This window comes from Ascaphus truei, chromosome 13 (genome assembly GCF_040206685.1).
Source record: "Ascaphus truei isolate aAscTru1 chromosome 13, aAscTru1.hap1, whole genome shotgun sequence".
In the NCBI taxonomy this organism is placed as follows: Eukaryota; Metazoa; Chordata; class Amphibia; order Anura; family Ascaphidae; genus Ascaphus; species Ascaphus truei.
In genome coordinates, this window is record NC_134495.1 from 46,423,770 (window position 1) to 46,446,857 (window position 23,088).

The 23,088-nt window shown below is 44.5% G+C and overlaps 2 protein-coding genes across 6 annotated transcripts in view; both read left to right on the forward strand.

The window, feature by feature from the left end:
* The first annotated feature begins 386 nt into the window (after nt 1-386).
* On the forward strand, nt 387-6,522 carry LOC142465156 (zinc finger MYM-type protein 1-like). The gene is made up of 2 exons (XM_075569111.1): nt 387-556; nt 3,699-6,522. The coding sequence occupies exons 1-2, from the start codon at nt 539-541 to the stop codon at nt 6,051-6,053; spliced, it is 2,373 nt and encodes a 790-aa protein (XP_075425226.1). The 5' UTR covers nt 387-538; the 3' UTR covers nt 6,054-6,522.
* Nucleotides 6,523-20,655: 14,133 nt separating this feature from the next.
* Nucleotides 20,656-23,088, forward strand: part of LOC142465158 (uncharacterized) — a 62,768-nt gene continuing 60,335 nt past the window's right edge. For all 5 annotated transcript variants that reach the window (XM_075569112.1, XM_075569113.1, XM_075569117.1 and 2 more), the window contains exon 1: nt 20,656-20,791. The gene's annotated coding sequence lies outside the window, so the exon portion shown is untranslated. The remainder of the gene's footprint in view (nt 20,792-23,088) is intronic.

Genomic DNA, 23,088 nt, shown 5'->3' on the forward strand with positions numbered 1-23,088 from the left:
ACGTGACGATTTGATGCCGCGAAGGTAAGTGTCTATGTGCGCCGGCTTTTAAATCCGCCGCTGGGTTTTTACCAATATATTTGATTTTACACATTTGACACTATTGGTTCTCCTCTGCTTTTCATCTCTTATTTTGTTCTATGTTCACTGTGTGTTTGTGTGTAGTGTGTAGTGTGTAGTGTGTAGTGTGTTATTTGACACTGCAGCAGTGGGCGCACTATGCTCTAGTCTAGTACCTTGCTCTCCAGTTTGGGTACTTCTCTTGGGAGGCCACCAGGGGTCGCTGGTTCATAGCAACAGGTTAGGTGGCGCTCTGGCCTCTTCTCTTCCATCTCTGTGGTCCTTGTGCATCCGGAACTCAAGGCAGGAAAAGACCTGATGATTGGGGGGGGCGCTCTGGCTTCTTCCTTCTCTATGGTCCCTCTGCCCTGTAATTGGAAACACTGAATAATACCCAGCGGGGTCTCCCCCCAACCGCCGGAAGTGCCTGTCTGTAACTTCCGCTCCTGCCTGTGCTCGTGAGGACGCTCAGTGGGAGATGGAGGCCGAGCTGCCGGTGAGTGGGGTGGGAAGGAGTGCGAGGTGGGTTTAACTCTTCACAGGGCGGCTACAGCACGTAGCATGGTGCATACAGCGGTTATACACACACCTCTGACTGATACATACATCCCTGGGTGTTATATACACCCCACTGACTGATACATACATCCCTGCGTGTTATATACATCCCACTGACTGATACATACATCCCTGGGTGTTATATACACCCCACTGACTGATACATACATCCCTGCGTGTTATATACACCCCACTGAGTGATACATCTCTGCGTGTTATATACACCCCACTGAGTGATACATACATCTCTGCGTGTTATATACACCCCACTGAGTGATACATACATCTCTGCGTGTTATATACACCCCACTGAGTGATACATCCCTGCGTGTTATATACACCCCACTGAGTGATACATACATCCCTGCGTGTTATATACATCCCACTGAGTGATACATACATCCCTGCGTGTTATATACATCCCACTGACTGATACATACATCCCTGCGTGTTATATACAACCCACTGACTGATACATACATCCCTGCGTGTTATATACACCCCACTGAGTGATACATCTCTGCGTGTTATATACACCCCACTGAGTGATACATACATCTCTGCGTGTTATATACACCCCACTGAGTGATACATACATCCCTGCGTGTTATATACACCCCACTGAATGATTCATACATCCCTGCGTGTTATATACACCCCACTGAGTGATACATACATCCCTGCGTGTTCGTGTTATATACACCCCACTGAGTGATTCATACATCCCTGCGTGTTATATACATCCCACTGTGTGATTCATACATCACTGCGTGTTATATACATCCCACTGTGTGATTTATACATCACTGCGTGTTATATACATCCCACTGTGTGATTTATACATCACTGCGTGTTATATACACCCCACTGAGGGATTCATACATCCCTGCGTGTTATATACACCCCACTGAGTAATTCATGCTATCCTGCTCAACAAACTCCAGAGCTCTGGAATAGGGAAGCATGCTTTAAATTGGTTTCAGTCCTACCTATCAGGTAGATCCCAACATGTGTCCATCTCAGGCTCTAACTCCAACCCCCTGGATATCACCTGTGGCGTCCCGCAAGGCTCTGTTCTGGGCCCCTACTCTTCTCAGTGTTCATCAATGATCTTCCCACAGCTTGTCAGGAAGCCTCAATACACATGTATGCAGATGACACAATCCTATATGCACACAGCCATAGCCTCTCTGACCTGTGATGGAGTTTATACATCGTAGCGCTATTTCCAACAGGAATCAATATCTTTTAACAAAAACATACATCCCATGTCATGTTCACGCGCCTACAGAGTGATGCATACACACCTGGGCGTGATATACACACATAACGTGTTATATACATCAATGCTTGTTATATACACCCCACTGAGAAATGCATACATCCCTGCGTGTCATACACACGCGTCTCCAGAGTAATGCAGACATCCCTGCGTGTCATATACACCCGTCTCCAGAGAAATGCAGACATCCCTGCGTCTCATATATACATCCTTGCGAGGTGTGTGTGTGTGTGTGTGTGTCAGAATAAATGAGTTCTTCAGTATTGGGTGAGATCTTTTTTTTTTTATTTGGACTAACAATTTGTCATAGGACAAGCTTTCGAGAGTTCTCCTCTCAGAGGGATATATACTTAGTGCAAAACCTGGGTACAGTTCGTCTGCCATCATCACTACTCCATTATTTTAAATGAACTTTTAAGTGTTTTTATTTATCATCAATTCATTACTTAAGGTAACGGAGTGCCCATAACTTTCTCTAGATGTAGTCTGATGTTTATCTCTCTCATTCTCACACACAAACACGGAAAACACAAGGAGATAACGCATACACGCCTGAAAATAAGGGTACCTTAAAAAACAGCTAATAATTACCAGGTGGTAATTGCTGGCTGTGCTCCAGGGATAAGGTGAATGTATGAACAGCAAGAAAAGATTCCCGAAGGTTCCCGAAAAAGATATATAACGATTTATTCATGAAACACAATATAAAAACAGGGGAGAAAAAATAAAATGCCAGGGATCCCACAAAGTGACTCTTTAAGGGACACAAATGGATAGGGTTGTCTGAGCAAAAATGTGTGGTGTGTCAGAGGTGATGGTACCCTAAAGGAATGCACCTCCCCAGTGCTATGAGGACAAAAGGCTGCACAGATTGGCATCTTTGTACCTGAAGTGGAAAAAAAGAGCCTCCAAAGGTAAATCGCTTCAATAAAGCATAACGGCCTAATAAGGGAGCAAGATGGCAATACAAGGCACTAGCCACAATAATTGGAGATACCTCATGTGACACACACATCAATGCATTAAATAACACACATGTAGAGAATTGCTGCATGCATTACTATAAGGTATATATTGAGTCCAGACTATCTCAAAAGCGCAATCAAGGCTGTTAGAGAAGGAATCTTGGTCCGGGGTGGTAAGGGAGCGATTGAAACAGGAAACACACCGAAAAAAATAAAAACAATAATAATGCAGTATGTCAATACAATCAGGAGTATGTATGGTATCTTGGCTCTGTAGAAATGCCTACTTACAACAAGTAGAATATAAATAAGAAGTGTTCTGACTATGTCAGTGTAGATGAAGTTATATTTCCAGCAGAGGAAAAGGATTCAGGATCAGGGAAACTTCAAACGGAGATCATGTAGGTATGGTATACTCCAATCCAAACAGGGTAGTGTGCATGGAAGATAAAAAACGGACCAATGGTATAGATCGCAGGAACACTTTTATCACACACAAAAGATAAGTAGGTAATGTACTTACAATAAGTACATATTACATGTACATATCAAGGTTTCGTGAGGCAGTAGAGTGCTGGTCCTAGAAAGCAAGCAAGCATTATGTTGATGCGATAGAGTTTACATCCGTTAAATATATTTATCACGACCACTATGGAAATGTGGCAAGTTTAAAAATCTGAGCGTAAAAGCAACACCAGCCTACCAGTCTCTTCCCCAAACACCCCCTACCACCATGAACTATATATTTATGTTGTCAGTACATGTTTAGTAAAAAAAATAATCACGTCATGTAAAGTCTACTATTGCAACTCTTCTTCTTTTGTACTTTCCAGAGCTCCACTTGTCCAGAAACAAAGCGTCCAAGTGACGAAGACTTGATTGATGCTACGGAGGCAAAGAGAAGCTGTCCCGTTAATGCGGATATCGTTAAGAAAGAGATAAAAGATGACGAGGAGCCAGGCAGCTGCGATGAAACCTGGCTGAAGGGATTCAGTTTATACCACGAGGAGATAAGTCAGACAAGCAACCAATCTAACGCTGCTGATATCAGCCTGAACGCCTTTGCAGATGCCGTGTTGGACTCCAGTGCCGAATTTGAGTGCCCTGTAGATGGGACGGTTTTCGATGTGGAGAAGCCGTTTCAGCCGTCGGCAGAGAATGTTCCTCCACAGTGCTTTGGGAACAGGAAACTGAGGTTCCAGAGCGCTTGGTACTCGGATTTCCCGTGGCTTCACTACAGCCCTCAGTTACAAGCTGTGCTGTGCTTCACCTGTGGGAAGGCTGAGAGTATGGGTCTTCTGGGCTCGTCCAGGAGACGAGATTCTGCTTTTACAGCCGTGGGGTTCTCCAACTGGAAGAAGGCTCGGGAGAAGTTTGGGTCTCACCAGAAGTCGAAAAGCCACGAGTTTGCCACCTGGAAATTAATCCATGTCTTGCAGAACCAGAAAAGGGAAGCTGCTCTGGAGCAGCAAAGGAAGGTCAGGCAGGCTATTCCCAGCGCATGCCTGAACAAGCTGATCCACGCCATGCGCTTTCTGATCCATCGAGGTCACACGTTTCAAGGCCACGAGTCAATCGAGGAGGGTTTGTTTGAACTTCTGAAATTGTTGGGCCAGGACAATGAACTGTTCAGGCATTGGCTAATGACCAATCAGAACTTCACCAGTGCGGAAATTCAGTATGAAATTATCGGTTTAATGAGCCACGAGATTATAAGTTTAATTACAAAGGATGTGAACCAGGGCTCGATGTATTACTCTGTGATTATTGACAGCATCCAGAACTCAGACACACAGCAGCTGAGCCTCTGCCTGCGCTATCTGGATTCAGACATGCAGTCCCAAGAAGATTTTATTGGGTTTCTTGAACCCATGGAGGAAACAGGCACATCTGCGGCAAACCTTATTCTGGACCTTCTTGCTCGACATTCTTTACCCATTGATCTCCTGAGGGGAATCGCCTTTGAGGGGACAGCCGGCTCATCGCTGTGTTACATGGAATCCTGTGCCTTGCTGAAGCAGAAACAGCCACTGGCCATGTTTGTACATTGTGGAGCACCATGTGGCAGTTTCTTGGCAAGGGATAGCAGTCACGCCAGCCCAATTTTGCAGCAAGCCTTATATTCTGTCAATGACCTGTGCAAGTTATTTAGTAATACCACCAAGTACAGATTTTTGCTCTCTGAAATGACTCCTGGCCTCACTAGTCAGACTCGGTACTTGTGCCCTTCCAAATGGTGTGTTCACTTGCCTGTGATCAACACAGTCATCCAGCATTATGGGCTTATCATAGAGGGTTTAGAAGAAATGGAAGCTGATACCGATGGGGTTGGAGTAAGAGCACATTTTCTATTGGAAGAGTTTGTTGTAGGAAATACTTTTGTCAGTTTGCTTCTTATAAGATCCATAATGGAGCCTCTGAACATCCTAAATATAAACCTGGAGGACCAGAACAGACTTATGGATAGTACCCTGAAGAAAGTGAGGATGGTGAAAGAAATATTAGTGAGGGTGCGGCAAGAGGCAACGGTTGTGGATTTCTTAAGACAAGCAGAAGAAGTTGTGACTAAACATGACTTGGTACCAATAGCCACTCCACCACCAAGAAGATGTCGCCGTCCGGCTTTTGACAGTGCGGATCAACAGGTTGCTGAGACTAAGGAGGATTTCTTCAAAAATGAATACTTCAAGATGCTTGATGCCGCCATTTCTCAGCTGGAGAACCGGTTCCTTCAGCAAGGATTTATTGAGTACTGTCATCTTGAAGATGTGCTTCTTTGTGCAGGAAAAGGGGGAGAATCGGACAGTGTTATTGAGGAAAAGCTGGCCACCCTCTCCAAATATCCAGAGTTCAACGTGCGAATGCTCAAAGTCCAACTGGAAATGTTTGCACACAAGAACACATACAGCTCGTTGCCAGAAGCTGTTAGTCTTTACAAGTCTGTTAGCCCCGAAGTCAAGGAGTTTTTTAGCGAGCTGGGTAAATTTCTGAAGTTTCTCCTCATTATCCCAGTGAGCACCAGTGAGAATGAGCAGGCCTGCAGCCCGTTCCGGCGACTGAGGACTATGCTCAAGTTCACCACCACAGAGACACGCTCAAGTGACGTGGCTGTCTGCTATGTGGATGAAACACGCTTAGACAGCCTGTGCTTGGAAACTATAGCCCAAAACTTTGTTCATGGCTTTTAATGACTGAAGATGCCTCTTTGTAACTGGATTATTTGCAGACTGGGATGTTCTCAGGCCCAACATGTATGATTTAATAGCTATAACTGTGCATGAGATTTCAACACAAAATGTCTTACTTTAGCAGCCATTTTCTGCCCAAAAGTATCACACACGTCAGAAGTCTCTGTTTGTTTTTTCTCTCTAGGACCAATGTGACTACTGTAAACAGCGTTATTTTGAAAGTGAACTTGATATTGATTTGCTTATGAATGATGCATTAAGGTAACATTTGTACCTTTTTTTTATTTTAATTTAGTTTTTGTATTTTATTTTTGTATGAATCAGAACTCTTGTTGCAGAATGTATATTGAGTAATGAGACTAGCTAAATAAAATGTATTTAGATTCTGTGTTGTAATGTGACGAAAAGCACAAGGTGACCATTGTGTATTTCAAGGAATAAGTGTATAAATTACATTTTTGCTCTGCCAGTAGATATCCAGAACCTTTTTTTGCCGTCTTAAAAATGGTAACGTACATACTATAGTGTGTGTGTGTGTGTGTGTGTGTGTGTGTGTGTGTGTGTGTGTGTGTGTGTGTGTGTGTGTGTGTGTGTGTGTGTGTGTGTGTGTGTGTGTGTGTGTGTGTGTGTGTGTGTGTGTGTGTGTGTGTGTGTGTGTGTCAAATTGGAGTGGGAGCTGAGCGGCTAAGTATTTTTTTTTTTTATTTAAATAATTTTGTATATAACACTGTAGAGTACCCAGTGACCGACATGGAAAAAAACAGAACAGGTAGCGCTAACTAAATCAAATATAGAAAAACAATCTATAACCTTTAGTGTGGATAATATCTACACATAAGGGGTTGCCCAGGATACAACAACTGACCCCCTGGTCAGAACAGTGTACAGAGAAAAGAAATATGTATCTATAGGTGCCTGCTAATAAAAAGGATATAAAAACCAAGCCTGTTGGAAGATCAGGAAATGGCTCCAGATGATATAGATGTGCTTAAAAAAAGAAAACACAATACATAGCATAATACTGTATGGTAGATGGACAAACAACATACAATACAGACAACATGTATAACAAATATCTATCAGCTAAGAGATCAACAGGTGAAAATTAAATTTAAAAACATTTAATAAAACATTTCATAAAATATACATGGAACATATGAAAAATATTAAAAGAATATTAGGACAATGGAATTAGGTCAGGTCGACACACTGCAGCAACGGTTGGAATGGCCACTCACCAGATAGATAAGGGCAAGCGGTGGATAATTTAGAGAGTATCCCCTCTCTGCAGCTGTAACTGCCACTGCACCGGGTCTTCTCCGTAGGTGGGGGGTTGCACACGCCTGCCGGCGTGTGGGCGGATAGCCTCACTCAACACTCTCTATTAGGAGGGAGAGAAACCACATTAGATCTATATCCAGTAGAATGAAAGGATCTAATGTGGTTTCTCTCCCTCCTAATAGAGACGCCTGATCAATAGCTTCCACTATAGCTATATGATAGGCACAGGAGGAATGATCTAAGATTAATCTGATCAGGCTTTGTCACAATAGATCTATACAGATGTCACATAGGAGATAATTCAGTTATCTAGGCAGCATACATTGTATATAAACACAAACAAATAGGGTTTATTTGGCACTAATTCTCTCATTATTGTGAGTCTTGGGTTCAATATTTCACGCTACATAGTGTACACTTAGCACTTCTTTTGAAGCACCAGCACATATGCCTGGATACAGTAATTATCATATGAAGACATCTGCCATGGCTGTTCGCATCTGTTAGGTTCACTGTTTCGTATTAGCAGGGACAATATTATTACACATTGACCTGCAGTTCTACAATAAGCACTGTTGCGAGTTTTAGTTGTAATCTACTTTTTTGTTTTCCTTTTCTTAAATAATAAATAAAATATTATTTCAAATCAGTGGAGGTACACACCACCTTTTTCCAGTATGTATAATTTACACATATAAGGTGGACTGCATATCCAAACAGGGACTCTGTTTTCTCATAGTTTCCTAAGTACTATTATCCCTGAGTGCACCCCCAGTATTCAGCTGATGCTGAATCCAATCCCCTATATATATCTTGTGTCAAGCATAGACAGATCATGAACATCTCAAGAGATTTTGGCAAGAAAGAATTAAAGTGTAGTGGTAACAATAAAAAAAGGGGGGAATTAAAATGACCGAAGTGGAAAATTAACATACATGCTCATTTTTTTTTTTTTAAAGGTATGTATGTAAATATACATTGTACCCATTAGAATGTAGTTTTGTTTTACTGTGCTTACCAATTTATTTTCATTTTAAATATTTAATGTCTCGAATGGTTCCAGCAAATTGTCTACAAGTGTAGTGCAAGTTGCAAAATAAAACATGTCATGCTTTGTATCGAGAGTCCTGCCAATGAGATTAAAAAAAACTTAGATCTGCCAGTAATTTCAACCAAATTGGTGTAGTCCATATTTTGGAAATATGTGTGTATGTATATATGTGTATATGTATATATACAGGCAGTCCTCAGTTATCCGACACAATGCGTTACTCAAAATGGCGTTGTAAAGCGAAACGTTGTAAAGTGAAACACGTTTTCCCATAGGAACACTGTTTAAATGAAAGGTTCCGTTCCTGAAGGCATTATTAACAGTAAAATACACCAAATATTTTATGCAGGCAATAAGATATGCAGCACACACATAAATTATATAGTGTATATACTGTATTATATATATAATATAACATAATAAATAATATATTATATAGTATAATATAATATTATATAGTATTATATTATATATATACGCTTTTACGACGCTTTGCTAGTTGTTTATGTGAATGTGTGTATATATATATACACACATACACAACGTTGCAAAGCGTCGTAAGAGCGTTGGATAAGCCATTTTGGCGTTGTAAAAATGAATATAGGTATGCATAGCACAGCGTTGGATAAGCCATTCGTTGTAAAGCGAAGCGTTGTAAAACGAGGACTGCCTGTATATGTATGTATGTATGTTTATATATATATATGTATGTGTATATATATGTATGTGTATATATATATGTATGTGTATATATATATATATATATGTATGTATATATATTATATATATATATAATATATATATATATATTTCCAAAATATGGCCTACACCAATTGGGTTAAAATTACTGGCACATCTAAGTTAGGATGGCAGTAGAGTATCCTCAGAATCGGTCAAGGCATTTGGCCTGTGGAGAGAAAGCATACAAAAATACAAACAAACACACAACCAAAGAGGCCACCAAGTCTAGTTGAAGGTTTTAGGCGCACATCCGATTATCCTTTATTTGTAAAGCACCAAGATTCTGCAGCGTGGTACCGTGGAGGGTACATACTCATCAATTACATAAAGTTAATGACAGGCAAGGGCAAACATATATACAGAATGTAATGGCCCTGCTCCCGAGAGTTTACCATCTAAAGGGAATATATGGTAATGCTGAAACAAAAGGTAAAATGGCTCCATCCCTCAGGATGGAATTATGGTCTACAGTAGTTCAGGGGCGTGCAAACTTGCTGCACCCCCCAGTGCCTGCTCTTCTCCTTGGTGCGCCCCCCCCCCCCTCCTTACCTCGCACAGCGTCAAATGATGCTGCGGGGTCGTGTCACATCACCCGCGGCGTCATTTGATGTCACGTTACCGTGACGTCACCTGACCCTGCGGCGTCCTGGAGCCGGCTGAACCTCGGTAAGTATAGGTTGCAGAGGCCTCGCGCGGTCCACCAGCATTTAATTAAAAGGCCTGGGGGGAGAGCGCGGGACCTCTGCAACTACCCATGCCCCCCCCAAAAAATATCGCGCCCCCCAGTTTGCGTGCCGCTGGTCTAGTTATACTGCTGGATCTATTAAGGTTTGGGTGTGTTGGATAGCATGGAGTATGGCCCTGCCTCATAGCTGGTGCCAAATAGGGTTGGGGGATGGATGTTAGGAGTATATTAGATAGGCTTCCTTGAAAAGGTCAGTATTTAGGGAGTTTTTGAATGTCTGAAAGCTGGAGAACAGTCTGATGGTGCTTGGTAAAGAATTCCAGAGAGACGAGGCAGTACAGGACACACCTTGTAGGCGGGAGTGATAAGAGACAGAATGAAGGGAGTGTTTAGGGATATATTTGGGGAGGAGAGCCGAGAGGTACGACTGGGGCAGTGTTGAGCTTTGTATGTCAGAACTAGGGTTTTACATTTAATTTTAGAGGATATGGGAAGCCAGTGTAGGGATTTGCATGGTGGAGCCATGAGTGAGGTAGATGAGTCTGCCCAAATGACATTTTGTGTACACACAGAGACCCCATGATTTCCCATTGAGTGTTGCTGTGAAGGAAGTGATATATTCTGCACTATACCAGGATTTACAGAGGAGATGAAGTCCTCTGTGTGTATATAAAGGCTGCACAGTGACACTACACACACATGCACAGACTGATGGGCACCAAGAGGGAGATGTGTGATGTGCTATGTCTGCAGCCCTCACCTCTAACATATATTAAGCCTCACTGGACAATCCATCTTACAAAACTTTGCTCTAGTTTTCCTGATCTATATATTCACACAACCATTCTGACTGTAGTAAATATATAGATTATATTGGCAGTAGAAAAGGGTAAGTATATTGCATATATAATAAAAGTGTATATGATAATGGCATTTAGCCTGTCCGCTGTGTGATTCAAGATCTGCCGATCTGAAGCTTGCATCTGGATCAGTCGCTTCGTGTACACGTCAAGCGTGATGTGGCATGAGGTGTCGCAACGAAACACGGCAGAGTTATTTTTGATTACAAAGTTTTGCCTTAGGCCGCGCGTATAGTGCCCGCGACGGATGACGTCGCCGTCGCCACCCGCGAAAGTTGAATTTTGCTTTGCAGCGACGTCGCTAGTGACCTGGCCATTGATTGGTTCAGAGGCTGTCGCATGTGACACGCAGCTAGGGATCGTCGCGCGGGAGAGATGCGTGACACGTGCAGAGGTAGGACCAGGTTCTGTGCGGCAGCTAGAAGAGCTGCGAGTGTGTGCCCGCTCTGTAATGAGTGGGGGAGCGCGCATGGGGGAGTGGGGGAGCGCGCATGGGCAGGAATAGTGGCCGCGGCAGCAGGTAAGGAGGGAACACGCCGCAAAGGGCATGTTCCTCGATTCCTTACAACCACCAAATAGAGTGCGACTGTTAAATGAAGTCCCAGTAGGTGGATTTTATATAAATTATACTGGAAAACAAGCCATCTATGGGTCATGTACCTCCATCAACCAATGAAACTTTTCTAAAAATGTATTTACAGCCCAGAGTTAAAAATGTACAGGAAGGATGTGGCCTTAATCTTAGTTTTAATTAATACATTATAAAGTGCTTGCAAAGATTCTAGCTTACCCAGAGAAGTATATTGGCTTTGTGGAAAATGGGCCTAGAGAGTATTACCCTGTGGTTGGACAGGATCTTGCTATTTGGGTACAATTGTACCTGCTTTTACCATAACTAAAGAATTACCCACTGGCCGAATGAGAAACGAGAGAGGCCCTCACAAATAAGGACACCGCTGGATTAAAAAGTAGTTTATGGAAGGAACAATTTGGGGTTAGTTGTTCCCAAGTGTAGGAGTAGAATTACTATATAATAAATTTAATCAACTAGCTAATGTACTAGATGAGATTCTTAATCACACCACCTCAGCTATTAATTTACTTAACCAAGAACAGGTTCAGATTAGATTAATGGCCCTACAAAATAGAATGGCTCTAGACTATGTACCAGCCTCAAAGGGGGGCGCATGTGCCCTAATTAAAGAACAGTGTTGTGTGTTTATCCAAGATCAAAGTGAAACACACACAAAAGAGTGACCAGATGGTCACCCAAGCCACCTAATAATTGCACTCATGATGTGAAAGTAGTGAACAAGGTATACTACAAGTAGTAGTTTAATAATCTACTACCAAAAAATGGGAACAGACCACCAAAGGTACCGCAACACCATAGAACACAAGACGCAAAATAATAAACTTTAATAAACTAAAACATGACGAAAATACGTGACAAAATATATACAGTGTAGTTAAAACACTCCACGAGACAGAGCAGCTAGTGAATAAATGTAGGGGCTACAGGTCCAGTGAGAAGTGTAGTTGAAAGGTATAGTAACCACACTTAAACAGGTCCTGTTGATACAGGGTCTGATACAACTATATATACCCCAAGTAGATATTCACTGGAGAAACAGAACAATGTCCATGCTCACATATAAAGTAAATGCAGCAACAGATTGAACACACACAATCCCAACAAGTAGTGATACTGCCCTTTAAATCATAGTTAAGTACTCAACTAAAGGTATGGAGCATAATTCTGCCAGACTCAGTAGTTATAGGGGAAATCACTAATGATCCGTTACTGCATTCAATGCCACAATAGCAGATTGAAAACACATCACAAAGTAACAAATGGGATCCTCAAAAGTTGCTGCCACAAATAGTATAGAGCAATACAACCTGGCAAGTAGAGTCACTGCAGACCGTGGTGTGTTTCTAGTGTGCTGTTTCAGAAAAGTCATCTGTGTATTAAGTATCCACACACTGCTACATTAACAGCGCTCCGCTCGTCACCGTGACAGTCAGGTAGAGTGACGTCAGTATATTGGCCGCAGAGCCACAGGATACTGGTATGGAAGGTAGCCTTACCTACCCCCAATCGTACCAGGATTATGAGACTAATGAAAACTATCAAACACAATGGCAAAAGTATACCACATTGGATCCATATCAACGATTTGGCAGTTATCCTTAAATATAAGGTTGATTTTAAGAATAAAAGGGGGGACTGTGAAGGTTTGATATAGGGGGCCCAGAAGATACAGGGGGGCTCAGGGATCTGAGCCGCAGAACACGTATGTATGGTTTATGGAAAGTGAGAGTGCGCTATAATATTGCTCTCAGTAGATGCCAACCCATGCAGCTGCTAAAAGAATGTATAAGTCATGAGTCCCAAGTTTATTAGGAGTTAAGATAAGAGACCACTTCTCTTATCACATACAGCGCACCCAACCGAGGAGTGTAGCAGATGATTTCTCAGGAAACCACAAGCTACAGGCATATATATGGGGTAAAGGTAATTTCCTATGGATAAGTTTGTGCATAAGGGTTTTTGGTTATTTCCCATGACCTGTAAGTCACCCCATCTGTATGGGTATAGTTGTTTGTAGTTGTGTATAAATATTCTCTGCAAATGTAATCCTGGAGAGAGCTCTTTGCAAGCTTTCTCCCTGTGCACTTCTAAGTAATAAACTCACTGGTTATACTGAACCTGTGTAGTAATATTTCACAGCTTTCACACCTCTACAAGCAATAGGGTCCCCTCCATAACGCAGAGGTGTCAGGATCAATAAAATCTGTGGTTCCCTGGGCATAGGGGGTGATGGGACTGGCGCCGGAGAAGCTTCCGGTAAGGGCAGTGCAGGGGTTGAACCCACATGGAATGTCTCTAGCCGGGTAAAAATGTCCTGAAGTTGGCTTGAAATAAGTGCCAGCTGTTGATTTTTGCAGGGCGAGGCGAGATCATGCTTTCCGAGTAGTTCTCCTTGGAGAGATACAGCTCGCTCTATCTCAGTGGGGTCCATGTTTGGCCGAGAAAAATGTGATGATGCTTGTCTCAAATCATGAGGCGGACCCGCAGGGCTGAGGTAGGGATACCAATAAACCGACCACAACACAGGGATAGAGTCCTGTAAGAGTATCCATAGTCGGTATGGAAGCAGGGGTCAGGGCTGGTGGCATAGTTGCAAAGTCCAGGGGACAGGCAGAGAGAGGTCAGGGCTGGTGGCAGAGGTGCAAAGTCGAGGAGGCAAGCGGAGGTCAGGGCAGGTGGAAAGCAGCGAGGTCGGGGTCACGGTACGGAGTCAGCAACAGGAATTCAAAGCAAGCAAGAGGATAAGGCGTAACTGCAAAGACCGATAGGAGCTGCAAACACACAGAACTTTGCTCGGCGACTACCTATGGCAGGCCTGCACAACTCCAGTCCTCGAGGGCCGCAAACAGGCCAGGTTTTCAGGATATCCCTACTTCACCACAGCTGGCTCAATTAGTGGCTCAGATGACTGAGCCACTAATTGAACCAGCTGTGCTGAAGTAGGGATATCCTGAAAATCTGACCTGTTTGCGGCCCTCGAGGACTGGAGTTATGCAGGCCTGCCCTATGGTAACTGCAGCCTTATAAAACAGGCTGCCAGTACCCATAATGGCCACAGAGAGCAGAAAGGGCAGGAGAGACAGAAAACCTGGACCGAAGTGAAAACCTGGCACGGATGAAGCAGAGCTGGTTTCAGTTCACATTGTCAGTGTTTCCCTTCAGGCGATTTTTGACTGTGATTTTGTTCAACCCCTGATAATCTATGCAGGGACGCAGGGACCCATCCTTATTTTCCCCATGAAGAAAAAACCTGCTCCCACAGGGGATGTAGACTTGCGGATGAATCCACGTTTCAAATTCTCTTCTATGTACTCCCGCTTAGCCTTCGTTTCCGGCTCAGAAAGAGATAAGTGCGCCCACAAGGTGGAATGGTTCCTGGAAGTAAGTCGATTTGACAATCGAATGCCCGATGCGGTGGAAACGCCACGGCTTGCTTCTCGTTGAAGACATCCCCAAAATCCTGGTAGGCAAGGGGAAGACCAGCGGAGAGAGACACAGATGACAGAGGTGAATCAGAGCTGGGACGAGGTGTAGACAAGCAAGTCCCATGACATCCCTGGCCCCAAGCAATAACTTGTCCCATTTCCCAGTCGATTGTAGGGTTGTGGGAATGTAACCAAGGAAGACCTAATATTACAGGTGCTGAGGATGAGTGGATTACCATGAAATGGAATAGCTCCTTATGTAGAACACAGATGTTCACTACCAGGGAGATAGACTCTTGGGTGACAGTCCCGGGTACTAGGGGTCTTCCGTTGATCGCCACAATATCTAACGGAATCTCCAAAGAGCGAAGGGGAACTGCGTGCTGCTTGGCGAATGAAAGATCAAGGAAATTCCTGGCTGCTCCGGAATCCACGAAGGCCTGAGAGGACTGAGGCTGAACCCCATGAGAAGGAAACTGGCAGAAGAATCCGGGAAGACACAGAGGGGGGAAGGGATGGTAGCGATGTCCAGCGAATGCTCCTCGAACTTCCCTGGACATGTGCGTTTCCTGACCCCGCAACAATTGGGCAGTCACAGATCCGGTGGACAACGCACATAGTGTAATAGAGTATAAAACGTGACTTTATGATTAAAAGTAAATAGTTCTGCGTACATCAAAATAAAATTTACAAGCAGTTGGTTATTGGGTTTACCACACCATATGATGACCGGAGGCAGCACCCTTGGTGAGTACCAACAGGGGATGAATCAGCAAGCGTCTCTTCTGCTTCTCACTTCACAGCTGCGGGCTCCAGTGCTCACCGTCTTGGGATGGTAGGTGAATAAGTCCTATAGTAGGAGTCCCAGAGCACACGGCTCAGAGCGGCGTGCTACTCCTCGTGGGGCGCCCGACGATGACGTCACGAGTCGCCCATCAACTTCCGGAAACCATCTCCTGGAACGCACAGCGTGCGTGTCGGGTTGGATGTTACCAGCGGGATGGAGTAGAAAGCGCGCATGCGTCAATAGAATCAGCTTACTGACAGTGTCCAGAGACGCTTTAAAACACTTAGGGAAACGAGCAATGACACCCTTCTTTCCAACGTGTTTCGTAACACTAGGTTACTTCTTCAGGGAGTGTATGCATAATGATGGAGGTTGTACATATATATATACCCAACTTCCCCCAATCAAAAGTGCGGTGTCTAATTGCTGCATCGTTACTTACAGGTGTAGCAAATTGCTCGTAATTGCAAAACAAAATACTGTGTCTCACAGAACTTTAAAACAAACTACTATAGGACTTATTCACCTACCATCCCAAGACGGTGAGCACTGGAGCCCGCAGCTGTGAAGTGAGAAGCAGAAGAGACGCTTGCTGATTCATCCCCTGCTGGTACTCACCAAGGGTGCTGCCTCCGGTCCTCATATGGTGTGGTAAACCCAATAACCAACTGCTTGTAAATTTTATTTTGATGTACGCAGAACTATTTACTTTTAATCATAAAGTCACGTTTTATACTCTATTACACTATGTGCGTTGTGCGCCTTGTTTTTCTGTTTTTTGTCTAGTTCCTGGGGTGTCGAGCCACCCCCAAGAAAGGCTGCAGACCCACGCATAGTGTCATCCTCATCTTTAAGGTTAACATTATTGTTCTATATTCACTGTGCACAGGTCACTATTTGTCATTCACTAGGTATTAGCTGCGCACTATTTCTTATTGTTTTCACAGATCCGGTGGCCCTGGGACCCACAATACAGGCACAAGCCCAAGGTACGCCTCCAGCTTCTTTCCTGTTCTGACAGTCTGGTATTATCTAGCTGCATACACTTCTCAGACAGGCGTTCCTGCATTCTGAGAAATTAACTCCTGGAGGTCCCGGCAAGTCAACTCATCTTTTAGGTGCTCCGATAGTCCTGCCAAAAAGGCCGCTACTAGAGCTTCATTATCGCAGCCGGTCTCTGCTGTGAAGTTGTGAACCTCAATGGCGTACTGGCCTTCTGTGCGATTTCCCTGGCGAATCCGCAGGAGTGAAGCTGATGCTGAAGAAACATGTCCTGGAGCGTCAAACACCAACTTGAAGGTACGGATGAAGGCAGGGGAATTGCTGATATGGGGCGAATCCCTCTCCCAGAGCAGAGAGGCTCAGGCCACCCTGGCTCGGTGGGTGGTGAACATGGACGGTTGTACTGTAATTCAAATTGAATAGAGCATTGATTAAGAAATCCCCTGCATGTAATAGGGTCCCCATCATACCATAGAGGAGTCGATATAAGAGGTTCTCTGATCGCTGGGGATAATGGGAGCAGTATCGGAGCCGCATCTGCAGACCTCAGGCACCCATCAGCCGGACTTATGTGGGTGACTAAGTCCTGCACCGCATCACACATCCGTGCCAGTTTTTGCTCGTATAGGGCGAGCCGTTGCTCATGATCCCCCAAGTACTGTCCTTGCGGGTAACGGCTCGTCCTACCTCAGCAGGGTCCATATTTGGTCTTAGCAAAATGTAACTGTGCTCATCTCAAGCAGGAAGCCGACCTGCAGGACTGAGGTAGGAAGGTGAAAGAACCGACCTGAGCCGAGGGACAAAGTCCTGATATAGTAGTGCGTAGAAGGTCAGGGCTGGCAGCAGAGTTGGGAAGTCTGTGAGGATGCAGAGGTCGAGGCAGGCTGAAGTCAAGGGTAGTCGATGTACGTGAGCTGGGTCTGGTAACATGAAAGACAATAAGCATAAACACGTTGCATGAACACAGCAGGAAACTGGAACTTTGCTCGGCAACTTCCTAAAAGGACTGTCCTTTTAAAGGAAGTTGCCCGGAGCAAAAATGGACGATCCAGTCACAGAGGGCGAGCAAGAGCAATATCCCGGACCGGAACATGAAAGCCCGAAAATGATTTTGCCAAACCTCATACGTCACTAGTGAGCGACTATCCGATTTTAGCCAGAGGCACAGCTCGCTCACACAGAGAGTGCAATAAGTAGTCAATAATTACCAATAATAACTTGCGAATATCCTACGCGTTGCGTAGTTAGGATCTACTTGATAAAATGATTAGAGTCTGCAGGCCTCGTAAGGTTATGATATCATCCGCATTCTGCCTTTCCCCTCTCAGTCCACAATCCTTTCAGTCTTGGGCCCTTTCTTATTTCTCTCCCTTCTCCTCACATGGCTCATTCTGTGCATGGGCAAGGCCAGGAAAGAAGATACTTTCCCCCTTTAAATTAAGGAAACTGGGCACAAAAAAAAATCAGATCTCAATCAATCAGTTGCAATAACCTGGGGTCATATTGGCTATTTTTACAGTGGGAATATAACACACTGCTTTACTGTATATGGGTCTTATTAAAGAGTCCCATAGTAGAAGTGCAGACACAGAGAGTTGATGGGAGGGTCAGTTTTCCTCACACTCTCTCTGAACAGGTGGGATTTGGTGAAAAAACCCCCGGGAGAATCCACTGAACAGATTCAGACAGGTACACCCATCTCACCCGACCCTAGCATAGAAGAATGACAGAAAATTGTAATTGTATCTGTTATTGAAAGGGACAACAGTCACTTTCATATGACAAAGTGACCCATCCCATATGTAGCCAGGTCCCCCTCTGCTTTGCGGACCCCCCCTCCAGGTACTCACCGCGGCGGTCGGGAGCAGAGCGTCCGCTCGCGGGGAGGTGCAGGGGCGTGTGCGTGCAAGGCGCGCACCTTCAGTAACGCGTGGGCGGTTGCTAGGTGTGGCGTCCCGGCGGCGATCGCTAAGCAGGGACTCCCGGCGGCTCCCATTGGAGGGCGCCGCCATCTTAGATTGCGCACGCATGCGCAGTGGGATAGTGACGGGAAGGCCAGAGGCAAGTCGCGCATGTGCAGTGAGATGCGCGCGAACCCCCACCAATCAGGAGAAGGCTCTAAGCAGGGATTACAAGTCCCATGAGCCTTAGGGAACCCCACGTGACGCCAGGGAGCCTATAGGGTGGTAGGATCTCCCTGCCACAGGGATTGATACATTTCGCGCGCTGGGAGACAAGTCAGTTGGCGCCAGGAGAGGCTAGGGGAAAGAGGTGAGGGTGCAGGGGTCAGTGACCCACTGCACTAGACCAGCAGCCACCTAGGCCCGTTAGCCCTGAGCCGCCCAGTAGTTTGTGGTGCTTCAGGGACAGGCCCCAGGTTAGGGACCCTGCCCCATTAACATATTACAGTGCTAGTTAGGGACACAGCGGACGCTGCGCTTCCCATCCAGAGGCTTGGGATCAAGCCTACTCCGCAGAAAGAGCGGAACTGTACCAAGGGTGGACGGCCCTGACCGATCATCTCACCGGAGGAACCGGACGTCGCCAGGAAGGTCGTCGGATCCTTTGTGAAGATCCTTTGAACGCCCAGGTGCCGTCGCACTGGGCAGGTATTGTTATGCACGTGCACCACCTACAGAGTACTCACACATAGTGGCAGCGCTGACCATGGGACAAGGGTTTTACTGTGGACACGGTGTGGGGGTACACGGTGGTGGGCAAGGGGTATACACTCAGACGTGGTAGTGATTGACATTTGGACTTTTAGAGTATAAGAAAATATATATGCATATCAGTAAAGGTTATTCTTGTTTATTCATACCAAGTGTGTGTCATTGGTTTGAGTCCTTTGAGGGACCCCTCCCGCCCTGTCGGGATCCCTCCCAGGTGGAGGCGTTGCACCACAAGAGTTAAATATATGTACCCCAGGCTCCCTGAGTGGAGGCTTAGGCTCCTGAGAGCCATACAGGTAATATACAGTATCAGTAGTGTCTGTATTCACAGGGAATACCCGTTACACATAATTCCTCTAATCTATATTGTACTTTCAGAAAATATATTTTATGTGTGGATGTTCAACAATTACTAAGGCTTGCCACCACTCCGGGTTTGACCCAGGCTACGGGATCCCCCCCATTAGGGTCCCGTCAACATGGCTCTGCAATGTCAAATGGCGCCACGTTGACATGACAACAGCACGTTACCTGACGTAACAGCATCACGCTGCCATGACAACGGGACATTATATTACGCCTTGGCGCCATAAGGCATCCCATTGTCATGGCAACTTGACACCACACGGCACCACCACATTGTGCCATTTGACGTTGCGTAACCATGTTGATGGGCCCTTGCAGGGGGAGATGCCGCCGCCCAGGGTTGTCAACCCGGACAAAATGTAAAAAAAAATGCCCTTACTTGCGGCAGTGTCTCCTAGCATCCTGCTGCCACTCCCCCTCCAACTGCAGTGAACGTGGCTGTGCAGTGTCAAATTACACCACGTTGCCATGACAACGGTACACTACGTGACGTCATGACGCTATGCAATGTAATGTCCCATTGTCATGGCAACGCAGCGTAATTTTTTGGGGGGGGGGGGGAGAGTACCGGAGAATTACGGAGACACCGTCACACCCCGCCAACACCGGTTAAACCCGTAGCTCGGAGGTAAGTTCCCGAGGTAATACCAGACTGCGGTTCAAAACCAGAGAGGTGAAAACCCTGTTGGCGCCGGAGATGGCAAGAGAAATAAATAAATTTACAAAATAAAATTTAATTGCAAAAAGTCCCCAGGTTTGCCTTCAATAGAAGGTGGCAGCCCTATTAGTAGTAGAAGTGTTAGCATTATATTGTTAATGTCATCATACAAAGTCACCCACCCAGCCTAAACCTCATCTCTCCCAGCTCCTGCCTTTTATTTTTTTTCTAAACTGTATTGGATAAAACAATATATAATAACTGTTAGGAACAATTAACACAATGTACATAAATATGTGCTCCAGTCAGGCATCGCTCGGGCAGCTTTATGTGAAGGACCCCGCACTTCCTGGAGGATACACTCTTCTATTTTTGACGTCACGCGGCCGGCGGTGATTGATAGACCTATTGGCCAATGGCGCGGGGTTAAGGGCGGGACTTCAGGGAGCAGGGACCGCTGCTATTGGCGGGCGGGGGCGGTGAGAAGCCAGGGATGCAGAGAGTGGTGTGAGGTTGGGCTGCACGGCAACTGTATGCTCCGCACGGCCGGGATCGGCGCTTAAAGGGTCAACAGCGGCAGGGACACCGCGTGACGTCACGGAGTGGGGGTCACAGGTGAGACTAAGGGTGGGGGTGTGACCTCACAACACTATATACATACAGACTTGGATATATTCCTACAACAGTACATGCACACACATCAACTCTGTGTATGTGTATGTATATATATATATATATATATATATATATATACACACACACACACACACACACACATACAGTACATACATTGTGAGAGGGTGTGTGTATATATATATATACAGTACATACAGTACATACATTGTGAGAGGGTGTGTGTGTGTGTATGTATATATATATATATATATATATATATATATATATATATATGACAAACAGAAAAAGAAAACAGCTGCGCCTCTGATTGAAGTGAACCAGTGTAGATGTAATTGCTGAAAATAGATCTAAATCAAATGTGAACTATTGTGGGTGTATCCCTGAATGACATAAGCAAAATAGACCTAAAAATCATATAATAGGCCCATATAAAATACAAAACACCATATAAAGAAAAAAGCAAAAAAAAGGTAAACCAGTCCTCAAATAGTTCCAGTAAAAATGTATGGGTGCTGGTATGGAGGGTCTCCGGCAGCGCTCAATGTGGACAAACCGCGTCCACAGGATATCTAAAAGGAAAAAAAGAGGAGAGAGCGCACGCCCATAGCGTAAAATGGTAGGTTTAATGAGGGGGGGTAAAAAACGCACTTACAAAAGTACAATAAAATCAAGCATATGTGATAATAATCACCACCATCCGGTTAATACTGCATACTCTTGGGGCAGTCCCAGGCTCCGATTGTAAAGGAACGACGTCCCCGCAGATATCCAGGGCTGGTGTGCTGTTTGAAAGTCCAAGAAAGTAGCTCCGTATAGTGTAGGTATCTGTAGCACTCGCGCGTGGATAAGTCCGCTCCAGCGCTTGGTATTGACTTCAATGTCAGTGCGTCTGACGTAATGACGCTCCCTGACGCGTTTCGTCAGTCATGGCTAACTTTTTCAAAGGGAGAGGGTGTGTGTATATATATATATATATATACAGTACATACAGTACATACATTGTGAGAGGGTGTATGTATATATATATATATATATATATATATATATATATATATATACAGTACATACATTGTGAGAGGGTGTGTGTGTGTGTATGTATATATATATATATATATATATATATATATATATATATATATATATATATATATATATATATACAGTACATACATTGTGAGAGGGTGTGTGTATATATATATATATATATATATATACACACACCTCACAAAACATGTGTCTATCATCTATCTATATCACAAAACGTGTGCGTGTAAAATATATATACACACACACAGAGATAAATAGATCACACTCTATGGGCCTCATGCAGAGAGCATCGAATTTTCAAATTGGCGAATTTCATAAAAAGTAGCTTTTTTGGAGAGTTTTATTCTCCATATGCAGAAAACTTCGAATTCTGCTATGTTTAACATGGATGCGTGTGGCGAGTTTAAATGGGAAAGATGCGCGCTTCAGAAATGTGTAAAGAAAAAATCACGCATTTTTTGTCCCCTTTGCTATAGGCGGCGAGCGCCATCTTATTGCCAACTTTTCCTGGCGCGGCAAAAATGAGAAAATCGCGCCATTTTCCTGGCGCGAACAGCCGCTACATGCCGTTCGTACCTCTCTGCATTCGGAGAGTTTTAAAAATGGCGAGATGGAGGTTCTCGCCAGCCGCGAGGCGAGTTTTAGAAATAGAAAAAAAAAATTGGCGCGTTTTTCGTAACTCGCCATTTTCTGCCGTTTTCTGCGCGAAAGTGTACAAAAAATGGCGAATTTTGAAATAACGATGCTCTCTGCATGAGGCCCTATATATCTATAATCTATGTCAATGTGAAGGGATTGGGGCACACACTTACATAGTATAGAGCAGATTATTTGAGAGGGTTCTGCTATCAGACTACTGTACAAAAATAACAAAGGGATAATAGGCACACCAAAAATTTACAAAAATGTATTTTATTAGGCCAACTTTTCAGCTACCCTCTGATAAAAGGCCAGAGGGTTACTGAAAAGTTGGGCCAATAAAAGATATTTTGGGTGTGCCTATTATATAAACAAACCCTCCTTGCCCGGCTCAAAAAGTAAGAAAACTCTCATTATCTTCTCAGGGTGCTGGCATCCAATCTGGCTGGTCATGTAAGCTTTTCGGGGTGGCAAACAAAGGGCGCCAGGAACTTTATTCACAAACAGGACAGGTGTTATTGTCATACAATCATTGGTACATGAATCTTCCCTGGGATCCATGATGGTTGGCCATTGAGGTACACAAGGCT